This window comes from Canis lupus, chromosome 5, assembly GCF_003254725.2.
Source record: "Canis lupus dingo isolate Sandy chromosome 5, ASM325472v2, whole genome shotgun sequence".
Taxonomy (NCBI): domain Eukaryota; kingdom Metazoa; phylum Chordata; class Mammalia; order Carnivora; family Canidae; genus Canis; species Canis lupus.
The window spans coordinates 37,023,985-37,039,747 of NC_064247.1; the positions used below are offsets into that span (position 1 = coordinate 37,023,985).

The 15,763-nt window shown below is 44.4% G+C and overlaps 1 protein-coding gene across 6 annotated transcripts in view; it reads left to right on the forward strand.

Annotated features, from left to right (window-relative positions):
• Positions 1-15,763, forward strand: part of ARHGAP44 (Rho GTPase activating protein 44) — a 168,691-nt gene that overhangs the window by 120,270 nt on the left and 32,658 nt on the right. For all 6 annotated transcript variants that reach the window (XM_025428334.3, XM_025428335.3, XM_025428336.3 and 3 more), the window contains 5 exons: positions 6,958-7,026; positions 9,443-9,524; positions 9,992-10,119; positions 13,699-13,810; positions 14,225-14,306. In XM_025428334.3, coding sequence (XP_025284119.1) covers positions 6,958-7,026; positions 9,443-9,524; positions 9,992-10,119; positions 13,699-13,810; positions 14,225-14,306 — 473 coding nt within the window. The remainder of the gene's footprint in view (positions 1-6,957; positions 7,027-9,442; positions 9,525-9,991; positions 10,120-13,698; positions 13,811-14,224; positions 14,307-15,763) is intronic.

Here is a 15,763-nt window from a genome sequence, read left to right on the forward strand (position 1 = left end):
GCTGGGATGAGCCTTAAGAATTGGGGCTTGGAGGCGGCCTCAATGAGTAGGGAGTGCAGCAGTGGGTTAGCACCAGGGTTCCTGCATGGCAGGCACAGAAGAAATGGCCTCAGTGTCTCTGTGAAGCTTTTGTAAGGCATCTGAGTCCCACAGAATGGAGTCAGAACAGTCGAGAATTTAGACAATAGACCAGCCTTGACTCTCTGTAGATGGTAAATGGTTTTATCTTTTTGTTCACCTCGTAATATTCCCTGAGTCCCTTAACCAATCTCTTGCCTCTGGGGACGTCCTCAGCTGTGAACTTGAAATGCTGACCAGGGAGATAGGGAAAAGAGGAGTTCCCACTTGTCAAGAGAGAACTGCCTCATTCTAAGAAATCCATGGCTCTGAACTCAGGAATGTCAGATGCCCTTTGTTGCACCTGTTCAGATGTTTTCCATCTTGGCCACAGATGTTGCATGGAGCAAAACTAGCAAGATAGCATTCATGATACCCCGTGTGTACGTGCATCCATATGTCTGTTGCTGTTTAGATCCAAGGAATGAGGAGATCCAATTCCTGTTTCTGGAAGTCGGCTGGGTACCCACCTGTTGTCTTAATCTCATATGGTTTTAAAAGAGCAGAGCCACTTTGCGTGCACACATCTCTGTTCTTTGTGGCTTTTTCTGATCTTGTCAGCTTGCCCACTGGCTTATCTCTGCATGAGTGGCTTCAGCCTTGCATTCAGGTGACATTCAGGGGCTGATAGAATTGCTCTCCAGAATTAGAAACACTGACAAGTTGGTAAAGAATTCATGACCTCTCCGCCTACGGTACTATGGGAATCAGGCAAAGTAAGACTTCGAAACACTTCATCAGATCCAAGATTCATCGTGAGTACAGCTGATTTATCATTTGAGCTGTGGTGTCAATGGCAAATACCTAGCTGGTGCCATTCACCAAGTGTAACAATCACACCAGTTTCACTTTTACTCTGTGTGGTGTCTATCCATGCTACCCATGTGGTGTCTACCCATGTGTTCTTTAGTTAAGAATTCTATTTCTTAGAAAATTATGCTGTAACAGACGAGAGACAGTGGTCTAGAGGGGATACGGGATATGACTCTCCAAGTGCGTCAGAACGGAAGTTTAATACACTGTTCTGCAGCTTTTTACATCTGCTGTCTTTACCAAAAAACATGTTCACAGATTTAAAAAGTAATGCATTTCACCATAACCAGTGAAAAAGTATGAAAATATATCAAGAAAAATATCAGTAATAGCCCCCCATTCCTGCCCAGCAACCCCTCTGGGGTTGTTTCCAGAGAGGATGACCAGATACCCCTCCTCACCAATATTGGTTCAGAATTATTGTTCATGGTGCCACTCTATTACATGCCCATTGGCCATAAAAGATGAGGAGGCCAGTTGTAGACTCCCACCTCTTTTTTTCATAACATACACACTCGTCGAGAGTTTTCCCAGTTACTTGTTTTGTTTGTATGTGTGTTTATAGAATAGTTAGTTCTCTTGTTCATATTAATTTACCAGTTGCTTTTCTCAATCCATCCTGGATATCTCTCCAGGTTAGTAGCTATACATCTAATGTAATCTTTTTAATAAAGTCCATATTATTCCATCGTGGGGACATATATACACCCGACTTGTGTAACATTTTTCCTGTTGATGGATACTCAAACTAGTATGTTTTGTTTTTTGCCATCACCAGAAGTAATATAATACAGTCAACATCTTTATATTCTTATGCACTGGTAATTTTTTTTATATGATAGCTGCTCCAAAGTGATATTTTTAGATCAAAGACTCTACATTTTAAAGTTTAATAGATAGTGACAGTTCACTTCCCTAAGAAGGAAGTACCAGTTCACATTCCCACCAGCAATATACAGAATTGCACGTTTCCCCACATCTTTCTCTGTGACATATATTGTACCTGTTTTCAGCTTTTGCCAGTCTGCTTTTTTGGGGGGGAGGGGATAAAGCTATCTTATCTCTATGCTACTGTAATTTTAATTTCCCTGAATATTAGTGGTGCTGAGTATACCTTTGTGTCTTTATTGGCTAGTCTTCAGATATGCATAGACATTGCCAGGTTGGTAAATTGCCTATTTGTCTTGGTAACTGGACTGACATTTCTGTTTTTCTTAAATATCAATTTATATAAGTTCTCTGCATTGGGGTATTACACGTTCTTCTGTCTCTCGTGTTGCAGATCATTTTTTCGAGTCTGCTATTTGTCACTTTTTTGATGTCTGCCATTAAAAAACTTGTTTATATGCATGTATTCCTTTGCATGGGAAATGGTTCCAGGGATCTTCCACTAAGGTTAAAGCATTTGGTGTGGTCTGTGTTTTGACTATGGGACGTTCCAGCAGGGGTGCAAATTATTCTAATTTGTATTTCCCTTATGCTGTAAGATGATGAACATCTTTTCATATGGTTACTTGCCATCTGTATTTATACTTCGGTGATATGTCTGTTCAGATCTTTTGCCCACTTTTAAAGTGGGTTGTTATTCAGCATTGGGGTGTTTAATCTCCAAGTATTGGGGGGTTTTCCAGCTCTATTTCTGTGATTTTATTTCTGACTCAATTGTATGGTGGTCAGAGAGCCAACACCATATGATTTCGATTCTTTTAGATTTGTTAAAATATGTTTTATGGCCCATGATGTGATCTCTCTTAGTAGACATTCCTCGTGAGCTTGGGAAGAACGTGTATTCTGCTGCTGTTGGATGACGTAGTCTGTGGTTGTCAGCTCTGTCTAGTAATGGATGGCGCCGTTGAGTTCAGCTATGTCCACAACCACTGTTCTGTCTATTGGATCTGTCCATTTCTGATGGATGGTGTTCAAGTCTCCAACGATGATAATGGATTCCTGTATTCGTCCTTCCAGTTCTGTCACTTTTGCCCCATGTACTCTGATGCTCTCTTGTCAGGTGCATACACACAAAGGATTATTACATCTTGTAGAATGATCCCTTTAGCATTGATGTTGTCCCTCTTTATTCCTGATAATTTCTCTTGCTCTGTATTCCAGTTGCTGTGACATAGAGGCCACTCCCACATTCTCTTCATTAGTGTTAACAGACTGTCTTTTTCCATCTTTTTTAAAGATTTTATTTATGCATGAGAGACACAGAGAGAGAGGCAGAGACATAGGCAGAGGGAGAAGCAGGCTCCCTGTAGGGAGCCCGATGCAGGACTCGATCCCAGGACCTTGGGATCACTACCTGAACCAAAGACACACAACCACTGAGCCACCCAAATGTCCCTCTTTTTCCATCTTTTTACTTTTAATCTGTACATATTTTTACACTGAAAGTGGTTTTCTTGTCACTCTTATATAGTTAGGCTGTGGTATTTGATTCACTCTGACAATCTCAGTCTTTTAATTGGTGGATTTTTATTGTTGTTTAAACAATTATTGAATGTAGTTGGATTAATATCTATCATAATTGTTCCTGTTTTCTACTTGTTGCCCTTATTCTTTACTGTTTCTGCCTTCAGGTTTTCTACCTTTTGAGGTTTTATGTTAGCATTTCATATGGTTTTCTTTCTTTCTCAGCATATCACTTATACTTTTTTTTTGTTGTTGTTGTTGTTTTGTTTTGTTTTAGTGGTTGCCTTAGAGTTTGTAGTATACATTTACAACTAAGCCAAGTGGACTTTGGAATAGCTAGATACCATTTCATATATAGTGCAAGTATCTTTTAGTAACAAAATATCCCTGGTTCCCTCCACTGGCTTGTACATAAGCAGACATAAGGACAGGTGTGTTTATATGAATGTATCAATATATTCATGTGTGTGTATCTGAATACATGGATACATTGACATATATGTGAATACATTATTGCTATCATTCTCAATAAACTTATCTTTTCAATTAAGAATAAGAAAAATAAAAGTTTTAGGGACACTTGGGTGGCTCAGTGGTTGAGCATCTGCCTTTGGCTCAGGTCATGATCCTGGGGTCCTGGGATCAAGTCCTACATTGGGCTCCCCACAGGGAGCCTGTTTCTGTCTCTGCCTGTGGCTCTGCCTCTGTCTCTGTGTCTCTCATGAGTAAATAAATAAAATCTTTAAAAGACAAAAAAGAAAAAAGTTTTATCCTAGTTTCACTACCCATTCTCTGATGCTCTGCCTCTCTTTGTGTGGGTCAGAGTTTCTGACCTATATCTTTTGCATTCTACCTTAAAGAACTTTCTTTTAGCATTTCTCATCAGACAGCTCTATGGACAACAAATTCTGTAAGTTTCTTCAAGTCCCTTTAGAAGGTAATTTTGTAGGGTACAGAATTCTAGGTTGGCGGGTTTTGTTCTTGTTTTGTTGTTCTTCTCAACACTTTAAATATTTTACTCCACCCTCTTCTGGCTCACATGGTTTCTGAGGTGAGGTCAGATGTAATTCTCATCTTTGTTTTTCTCTTGGTAAATGTTTTTAACCTCTGACTTCTTTCAATATTCCTTATTTTTTATTTTCTGAAGTTTGAATATGATATGCCCAGGTGTCATGTTTTTTTCTTTTTTAACCAGAAGCCCTAATTTCCCAAGTCATTATTATCTTGCTAATACTTTTAAATTTAACTGTAAGGAAATACATAACCAAAATTCATTTTAAACTACAGAATATGTCCTAAGGAAATAATCAAGAGATGGATGCACACCTGTGTGAACAAATGCTTTTCAAGTGTTGTTATACTGAAAAATTAGAAACACAATATCCAGCAATAGACACATGATCCAGCCACATATTAAATATCATGTGACCACTAGAAAGAGTGTTTATCTGGGGGGGGTAATGAGCTGCAAAACAGTCTGGTTCGATTTTTGTAAACCAAGCAATCATATGAAACATATGACTGATTAAAATAGATACAAAATGAACAGACATCCTGGTGTTTCCAGCTTATCTCTGTGTGATGGGGTTGCAGGTGAACTTGATTATTTACTCTCTTTTTCTGAGTGTAGGTTAGTTGCAAAATCACAAAACAGATGATTTTTGAAACATTAAATTCTGGTGATTCTTGATGTCATTTTTTTTCTTTATAAAGAAAATTCACTAATGATTTAGAGACATGGAAATTGGATTTAGTGTCCACTTTTATTTCTGACTTGCAGTGCAGCTTATTTGGGATCCATATTGTTAACTCAGTAAGACAGTAATCTAATTATACCTTTGAAAAACCCTTTGGTGTTCCTGAGGGCACTCAGAGACAAGACAATCTGTCTGACTTTTCTAAGATCATCTTTTGGCAAAGCTCAAATGCTGAGTCATTGATAGTGTATTTAGCGTGACATTTAGTCTTTCGAGGTGGGGGGAGTCCCTCCCTTTTCTCCGTCTACCAAGCCATACTGACCCTTTGTGTTTTCCCTGACTTGACATACCTCCCTCACAATGGCTAGTGATGGATATCTCCTGGCCGAAGTGGCTGTGGGGATGACAGACGAAGTTGATTCCTCTAGAACCTTTGCTAGATTTAGCAGCCCAACAAAGGCTTTCACTGCAGGGATGCTCTAGTGAGGATGAGCTGAGGCTTAGAACACATTTTATGCCTAGGGAAAGGCACCATTTCTGAGCCTGTGTTTCTTCATCTCTTACAACAGCGAAACACATTTAAGATGGTGGAGGCCAGACCTGATAAGATCCTCGAACTCTTGGTAGCTAATTGGGAATTCAGCACTTAAGCTAAGAGAGTTAGATGAGAACTCCATGTAACATTGTGCCTGGCACCTAGACTGTTCCCAACGAATGTTAATTCATTTTCCCCCCTCTTTCTTCACTCTTTGAAACTGGACCAAGTGTAGCATTGATTAACCTGTGCTTAAAGCTCTCCAGAGAACAGATTTCCCTTTTAACTCCATACCTTGGGTGCAAGAACTCTTTCCCACTCTTTACCTGTCAAGGATACTAGAAAAGTAAACAGATTGCTGCTCACATCGCAGTGCTCTGAGAATAGCTTCACACTGGCAGCTGGAGGGGCTGAGGGTTATGGGGTTGGTGCAGAATGTTTGAGGGTTCCGTGAATCAGGCTCCTCCTGAAGTGTGTAGTTGCTTGCTTGAATTCATTCAACATCTGGATCAGCTTTCTTGTGCTGTTCTCACATCTTCCTCAACTCTTACATCACAGATTCTTCTCAACGAAGCATCCCTTATAAAGATCTCCTGCCCTAGGCTACCAAACAGGGAGGACATTTAGGGATCACCTAACTTGTGCCAACAAGGTCCAAGACATGGCATGCCAAGAAACATGGTTAGTGACAGAGTCTACATCCTTCTCAGGATGTACTTTTATTGGACCTCGCTATGGACATGAAACCAAACTATTTTCGGAGGAATAGTTTCAGATGCCATGTTATGTCATTGCCTCCCTGATCCCAGAGAGAGCTGGGTGGTGGAGGACAGTTAACACCAGGAAATTTGCCCATGACCTTGACTAAATCCTGGTTTTCCCAAATTATGAATCAGCAGCCCTCCTTTGAACCTGCCCATCTCTTATCTGATTTTCCCCAAATTGGTGTGTTTCCACCTATTTCCCACATGGTTGTGATTGGCCACTCAGTACTGGGGATGAAGGACAGCAAAGCAGTACAGCCATCAAGGAGAGGAAATGGTGGACCATTTCAGGAGTGGTAGCATAGGATGCAGAGACGTAGGGAAGTAATTTGCACATCACTCCCCCACACCAGCTTTCCTGACTCTGGACGTGGTTCATGTGTTACAATCCCCAGGGGAAACTGCTGGCATAGGTGCTCTCTCCACACTTACTCATTCCCCAGAGTCATGGTTGGGAAACATGGGAATGTCCAAGAGAAAAGTCTTGTGACATGTTGGGACTTATTAAAAATGAGATTAAACAGCAGCAAAGCCTCTTGCTTCTGTGATGTCTAGACTCATGTGTTAGCGGCTCGATTGTTCTGTGTTTTACCTTGGTTGTGCATTTTACCTTCCACAGGACCAGCTATCGGCAGACATGTACAGTTTTGTGGCCAAAGAAATTGACTATGCAAACTACTTTCAAACGGTAAGGGTCCGGGAAGGTAAGAGCACTTACTGTCTGTTCACAAGAGCCAGGGTGTGGATGGGAAAGAATGTGGCATGGAACCGAATGGCCCTTGGTGGAGCACGCCATGGGATAGAGTACAGTTTTTAACTGTTTTGTGTCTGAATAAATCTGGTCTTCTACTTCTCCTTGTATGGATTTCTCTACAAACGTAATAATAAAACTCAACCTATCCATGAGGATTATTGCCACTCTGTGGTCTGTGGCAGTGGTTCTCAACCAGAGGTGATTTTATCCTCTCTTCCAGTGGATCTTCAGCCATGTCTGCAGGCACTTTGGGCTGTCACCACTAGGGGAAGGGCATTTAGGGAGAATAGGTCAGGGACACTGTTAAGTATCCATCCTACAATTCACAGAACAGTCCCCTACAGCTAAGAATGACTCAGTCCCAAATGTCATTTGGGCCGAGGTTAAAAAACCTGGGTCTGTCATAAACAAGAAACTTGGGGAGAAGAAGCCAACCCCGCCCTCAGTCCGTAATTGTCTCTCATTTCGATTTTGGCCAAAGACAAGGACAAGTAAGTAAAGGATGATTAATGTAGCCTGTATGCCTGTCTCTCCTTGATGAGAGCAGATTTAGACCGTCGAGAAACAGGATCTGAGTCATCCATACTTGAATAATCAGGTCCAAATAATTAAGACCCTGGCTCTTTACCAGGGAAAGTGCAAGGCAAGTAAAAAACCAAACCAAACCAAGCCAGCAATAATTTGAAAAACTAATAAATAAATAACTTGAGAGAAAAAAATACAAATTAAAAATCCAGTTAAGATCACCTGCCTTTAAAGCTGGGGACAAAACTCAAACCTTACATGAACTGGGGAAGTGATGGGATAAGGAAAGTAAGGAGGAGAAATCCTGAAAATTTTTAAAATTATAATTGTGGCAGACGTGCCCTGGGCCTGGTAATAGTCCCCCCAGTGCTGTGACCAGTGAGTGGTCCAGACCTTCAGAGACGTTCCTCTGACCCTAAAAAAGAACTGATAAGCATTCCTTCCAGCCCGGAAAGTTTGTTTTAAAATAATAGCACTTTCTCAAGTATATTCCACTGGGTATATTTACAGAGATAATATTTTAGAATTTCTGGAACTAATGACATTTTTGACATTCCAAGTCTTCTCTTGGACTGCCGGCTTGGCATTTATGTACCATTTATTTCAGTGCTCCGATTTTTTTTTTTTTTTGGTTTAATTCTTGATAGTTTCTAGTTATTTTACTTAGATATAACTGTAAACAAGCCACGCCAAGCATTTAAACAGAGCGATTTCCTCCCCTTTCCCTCACACGCACCCAGTTATGGGGGGGGGGTTCTGAACAGAAATGGCAGACCTGTTGCTTACTGGGGTTCATCTGCTCTTGTTAACATTTCAGCAGCTGTTTTTTTTTTTTTTTTTTTAAGATTTTATTTATTTACTCATGAGACACAGAGAGGCAGAGACACAGGCAGAGGGAGAAGCAAGCTCCCTGTGGGGAGCCCGATGTGGGACACGATCCCAGGACCCCGGGGTCATGCCCTGAGCTGAAGGCGGACGTTCAACCAGTGAGCCACCCAGGCGTCCCTCAGCAGCTATTTTAGTAGTGAGATGATCAAAACAGACTAATTGAGAGAATTGGGTGTTCAGGCTGCATCACTAGAGTCAGAACAATTGAATTCCCAAAGTACTTGATGATTGTGGATCAAGCCACACATTTTCTGATCACATATATTCAACACACTTGCAGAAACGAAGATCATATACAGCCTAGCATTTAGCTCTGTCTTCTAGACAAACTCAGTTTTTTTTCTTTTTTAAGATTTATTTATTTACTTGAGAGAGAGAGTGCACATGTGTGCACTCAGGGCTGGGCGGAGAGGGGAAGAGAGAGAATCCCAAGCAGACTCCACGCTAAGTGCAGAGCCCATCACGGGGCTCGACCCCACAGCCCTGAGATCATGACCTAAGCTGAAACCAAGAATTAGACACTTAACCAACTGAGCCACCCAGGTACCCCTAGGCAAACGGATTTCTGAGTGTTCCCCATTTATATTTTCCTGTTGCACTTCTCTGCATAGCTTTGAGGATGGGGTGGGAGGCAAGGTAGGTTCGCAGTGAAGGCAAGCCATCTGTGTCAGGCTCCAGCCAGGGGAGGTCCCCTCATCCTTAGTGGCTCTCCTGCCTCCCAAACATCCAGTTGTGGTGACTGCTTTGCTCCAGAGGCTGAGGAGGAAGCATGCTCAAGGCATCATTTTCGGTGGACTGGGAGAGAGCAGGGGCCTCCCCCTCTTTCCCCAGGAGCCAGGTAGCACCTTCATGCAGAGCCCCCACCCCCACCCCGGGCACAGGAGCCAGGCTCCCCACCCTCTGGCAAAGGGTAATGCTCACCCTTGTGTCTCCTCAGCTCATAGAAGTGCAAGCAGAGTACCACAGGAAGTCACTGACACTCTTGCAGGCTGTGTTGCCTCAGATAAAAGCACAGCAGGGTAAGTGAGAGACCTTCCTTGGAGTAGGGAAGTGGGTGAGCTGCTTGCCTGCTGGGATGAGACCCCTGCTCCCTATATCTCCTCCACCCTCACACTCTCCCAATAGGGCCCCACGTAAACAAGCCTCTAGAACTTCCCAGGCTGGTCCCCTGATGCAGGTGGAGGGCAGCACAGCGCACCCACACTCACTGTCCCCCTCGGGAGGCTGAGTTCAGAGGGTGGGCACAGGTGTGTGTGGTTGGTGCATATGCAGCACGAAGCCCAGCAGGTCTGGATGCAGCTAGCCAGCCCTCTGCCCCACCCAGTCTCCTCCCTCATCCCCAAACCACAAGAACGGAGACTCAGCTGGGCCTCCCTGTCTTCCATAGTCAGGCAAATCGGTCTGACCAGAGGAAAAGAAATACTCCAGCACGAGCGAGCACCCTTCTCTCACCGCTGACAGACCCCTTTCTTGCTTCCCCACTCAGAGGCCTGGGTCGAGAAGCCTTCCTTCGGGAAGCCCCTGGAGGAGCACCTCATGATCAGCGGCCGGGAGATCGCCTTCCCCATTGAGGCCTGTGTGACGATGCTCCTCGAGTGTGGGATGCAGGAGGAGGTAGGTCCAGCGACGGCTGACCCCAGTCCCCAGCAGATGTTGGCTCCAGGCCCCAGATTCTCCTCCTGTCCCCAGCTCCCCACTGACCCAGACACATCATGGTGTGGGACAGCTCCCCATCCTATAGCACACATGTCGGTCCTGCTTTCTCTGTGAGCCTTCACTTTTCAGGAAGGGAAAGAGGAAGGATTGTGGGAGGCTGATGCCACTGGCCCTGAGGAGCTTCTAGACACCCTCCAGCCAGCCTGTCTTCCTATTTAACAAGATGTGGTCATGCTGCTGCTGATTCTGCTGCTGGTGCTCCCATCGCCATTCATCCCCTTTCTCCCCTTCCTCTGCACCTTCCTCCTCCTCTTCATTTTGTGCTTGATACGCCCCCTCCTTTGACAAGTAGACCTTTTAACCTTCTTGATCATAACTCTTTTATAGAGATCCTGGAAACAGGATTGATAGAGACATTAGCAAGCCCTTTTTAAGAGCCACATGTAAAGATGTCTGTTGGGAAGTCGGCGACTGTGGTTTTATTGCTGTGTAAACCATTTCCTGGGAGGTGGACCTGGCGATTGTTGTCTTCTTTAAGCTATTTTAAAATCTCTGCTCCATCTTCCCTTGATCTGATCAGCCAGCCAGTCGATATTTACTTAGGATGTACCGGTATCGCTGAGCCAAGTACTCATGGAGGAGATGGTGGCTTCTGAACTTGCGGGGGGATACATGTCTAGCATCTATCAAATGTCCCCAACTAATTCAAAACAGCCATAAGTCTTTAAGTGAGCCCTGGGTCATGTGCGACAAGCAGAGCTAATTGAGAAGGAAGCCAGGATTGTTCAGATGCATGTTGGCTTCCGCTTTGATGCCAGGCATGTTGACGTGCTGGCTGTTCTCAAGGGGTGGGGATAAATGTGGTTTTATGGACCACATTTTTATTTTTTTTAGATTTTATGTATTCATGAGAAACAGAGAGAGAGAGAGAGGCAGAGACACAGGCAGAGGGAGAAGCAGGCCCCATGCGGGGAGCCCAATGCAGGACTCGATCCCAGGACCCTGGGATAGCAATCTGAGCCGAAGGCAAATGCTCAACCCCTGAGCTCGCCAGGTGTCCCTGTGGACCACATTTTAAGTGCCGGGCATTCTTGTGTCTGTTGTCAGTGACTAGATGAGGAGATCTTTACAATCCCTGAGTCAGAGCTTTGTAGACGGAAGTGCACTGGGCCTCACCAACACCCCCACCCATCCACCCAATGTCACTCTTTAAAATTACAGAAAAACTGCACACAAAAGATAAAATAATGATAAAATAACCAGCTTATGGACAGTTGTGCTTCCCTTCTACCTCCATTCCTGTCCCCACCTCCCCACCCCCGCCCTGACGCCTGCCTTGGATAATTGGAAGCCAGTCCCAGACATTGTGTCATTTCATCTGCATCACTTCAGTATGTTTCTCTAAAAGATAGGGAATAAATTGTAATTATATGCTCTATGGAACATAAAAACATTATATACAAAAAGGAAAAGTCATTTGTTAATATCTTCAGCTATCTAATTAGTGTCAACTGGTTCTTTCCACCTCTTGCTAGGCCTCTCTCTGTCTCTGTCTCTCTCTTCTCTCTTTTTCCTGTTTTTCCCTACTCTGCACCAGCTCATTTCCTCTTAGTAACAAGTACACAGGTTGTCCCTAGGCTGGAAAAAAATATATCTTTTTCCAACCCAACTACAACCTCCTACTCCTTCCCTAGCCCTTTGATTTTGTGTTTGGTGTCATCCAGCTTCTTATAGGAACCCTCCACATGTGCTTCCCCTGCACCCTTAGCCCCTCTCACTCTTCTGCAGCTCCGCTCTGCCCTCACGCCTGGGCCACACCTGTCTCTGCGGTCCCCAGGGACTCCAGCTTGCCAAATCCCAGGACTCAGGGCAGCTGTCTTGGCCATGCTACCACCTGTGAAGTTAGTGGCATAGCTGTTCTTGAAACTAGCACCTTCCTTGGTTCCCTGATCCCCCTCTTGCCCCTGCCAGCGGCATTGGGATTATCAGCACCACCACTCTATCCATGCCCTCAGTGAGTATCTGGGGTCTTCCCCCTTCCTCTGGTCTCCACTCGCACGTGTGCCACCATTTCCTCAATATGTGCACAGGTTCCTTGGACACCCCCAAACTGGACTCACTAGCTGTTATACGAATCCTTTCTGTCTCCTCTTGGTTTTTATACATCACTCAGTGAAACAGCCTTCTCAGTAACACAGTAAAAAATCTACAGGTTTCTATATGACTTGTGTACTCTCTTCTCTTTGGTCTTGTCCATCACCAAATGCCATTGCATTTGGTTTCCTGTAAGGCAGTGACAAGGTTTTATGAGGATCCAGCCCACTCCTTTGATATGTGCTGTAGCTTGCTCTTGGTCATAGCAGCCTTAGTTATACACTAGCCCAAACGTGTTTATGGCACTTCCTCACATATGTGCCAGAGAGCTTTGGACATCTATCTACTTAGAATGGAGTGAGCGATCTTAGCAGGCCAGACACTCAGTATTCCAGATCAGGAACATTTTCTTCTGAAGAAACTTGGAGATCCGAGTGGTAACCACAACAGGTTGAAAGAGCAAAGACTGTTCTGCGAGCCTGTCTCTCAGTCTGTGGGTTGCAGCACAGAATACCAGGAGCTAAGAAGATGAAACCAGCCGGTAGCTCTTCAACTGTGTCTAACTCACCTGTGACTTGGGGGTTCCCTTCTAACTTGTATCTGCAATCGTCTCCTTAATACACCCCTGTCTCCTTCTTCTCTTTCTCTTCAGAGCTCACTTTTGTATGAGGTACAGGGGTTGGCTTAGAAGAGGTGGCAGTGATTCAGAGAGAGCCTTAAGAATGGAACACTGGGGGCAGCCTGGGTGGCTCAACAGTTTAGTGCCACCTTCAGCCCAGGGTGTGATCCTGGAGACCTGGGATCGAGTCCCACGTCAGGTTCCCTGCATGGAGCCTGCTTCTCCCTCTGCCTCTGTCTCTGTCTCTGCCTTCTCTCTCTCTCTCTCTCTCTCTCTCTCATGAATAAATAAAATAAAAAAAGAATGAAACATGGAGTGGCTGAAGGAGGCATCTCCCCCTTACAGACCACCCCTAGCTTGCCTGTCCTCTGAGGACATAGACTTTGTCTCTGAAAGTAGAGCCCTGTGTCTTCTATTACACACACATGTGCTCACCCTCTAGACCTTTTCAGATCCAGCTTCGTAGATACCCCATGTCTGACCAGGTGTTGGCCAACTTCTTCTGCAAAAAGATCTTAAATACACAAGAAGTTGCAGTGCCCAAGGTTCATTTATTCAGCAGATACTTACCAAAACAGAATGATAGGTCATCCCATCCTAGGCTCTGGGACGCAACAGTGGGTGAGGCCCAGTTCCTGCTCAAAAGTTGCTTACGTCTAAAGGTGGAGACATTTAGAGAGCGGGCAGCTATGATCCTGGGAAACAGTATCGGGAAACATGCCTCGAGGAGTTACCGGAGGGAGGGAGTGGGGAGACTTTGTGTTTGTTCTGCTTTCGTGCCTTTGAGTTGCAGGGCCAGGCACTGACTCCCTGTGCCGTTGCAGGGACTCTTCCGCGTGGCACCATCTGCTTCCAAGTTGAAGAAGCTGAAAGCTGCCCTGGACTGCTGCGTGGTTGATGTGCAGGAATACTCGGCAGATCCCCATGCAATTGCAGGTGGGTGCCCATGGCCCCTTAGCGAGGTGCCACCATGTGCTGTAGAGGCTCACACAAAGGGCGTGTGGTCACGTGACACCTGAGCCAGTGGCTTCCCAACATACTTCAGATGAGTCCACTCAAGGCTCAGTTTCAAGTTGGATTGCTAGGGCCCCTTGGAGATCTCCCCAATGTACCAAGAGAAGAGGAGGTGACGGTGGGAAATAGCGAGAGAAAACAATGTGATCGGCCGTCTGGGTCCCACTGCCATGCCAGAGCCTCTGATCCATTCACGTGGGAGACCACCACCATTGGATTGTGGTGTGCGGGTTGAGGAACCCATCCCCAGATGCACCCCCACGGGTGATGCTGGCTGGTAGAACATGACCGTGCCAACGTAAGGTGGCTCATGGCCAATATTGTGTTCATGTCCAGGAGCTTTGAAATCTTACCTCCGAGAGTTGCCGGAACCTCTTATGACCTTTGAACTCTATGACGAGTGGATTCAGGCTTCCAAGTGAGTACACCATGTTTTGGAGCACGTTGTTGGGCGGAGTTTATTTGGAAGTATTTATTGAAATTATGAAAGCGTGGAACCTATGATCTTATGACTCCACATCGTGGTACATATCATAGAGAAATTTCTGCTCATACGTGTACCCCAAGAGGTGTGTACCCGAAGATGTTGATGATGGTGTTATTTTGAGTAGCAAAAGCCTCGAGGTTATTAAAGGTTCATTGGTGGGGGGGGGGGGGGGGTTGTGGTGTGTGATTAAATTAATCATGGTGTATCTATATTGTGACATGCTCTGTAGCACTTGAAAGCACTAGTCGAGCTATTCCTGCTAACACGAAAAGATACGAAGCCTTACTTTTCAGTGAAATAAAGCAAGTTAAAAAGGATACATGTGATATTCTATTTTTTTGTTTTGTTTTTAAAAGCACAACACAATACAATTTCAGGAGGGCCTCTGTGTGCATAAATGCATAGAAGGTTCTGGAAAGGCTCACACAAGCAGGTAGTAATTCTTTTTAGAGAGAAGAATAGAATAGTGATCATAGGATCTTGACTCTTATTTGTAACCATTACAAATATATTAATAATGACTCATTAATAGCTAATATAAAAACATGATGCCCTTAGCTGGGTGCCGGAGGAGGGGCATGATTTCTAGAAATCTCTAGTCGTGGGCTTAGTCTCAAAACACAGCCAAGCTTAACCTGTCGGAAGGAATGCTCGAAAATGTATGTGCTTCTTTGGACCCTGGAAGAGCCCAGCTGACCTACTAGGGAAGCCAGGCTCTACATGTGGCGTTAGAGAAAGCTAGCTCCAGTCATGTTACATGGTGCTGGGTTGTTGTTGCTTTTTTTTTTTTTTCCAAGATGGAGTAGAGACTATGCATCGGAAAAGCCTGGCTGATTATCTGGCATCTTTACATCTCCTTGTGGAGCATGGGTGTGACCTCTGTGATGATATTGACATCACAATATCATGAGCCCTATCTATTAGAGGCTTGTCACTGTTCTTAGCTCATTATACACCTTTAACTCTTTTAATTGTCACAGTAAGTAAACCTTTGAAAATGGGCTGTGCTGTTTTTCCCAGCTTACAGGTGAGGACGTCGAGTCCTAGAGCAGGTGTGTGACATGACAGCAGGTTACCTGCCATCTAATAAATGACAGAATGAGGATTCAAGTCCAGGGGGTCTGGTTCAGGAACCCATGTGTGTAACTACAACTCTTTATACTTCTCTAGAGCCATCCTGTGATCCTAGGGATGAAGATAAATGAGATCGTATCCTCTGATAGAAACTGTCTCTCTGGACTGTATATGTGATCTTGATGATATAGGAACCCAGACTTTAGGATCTAGCTGGGTCTTTTTTTTTTTTTTTTTAAGTAGTTTTTTTTTAATTATTTATTTATTTATGATAGTCACAGAGAGAGAGAGAGAGAGAGAGAGAGGCAGAGACA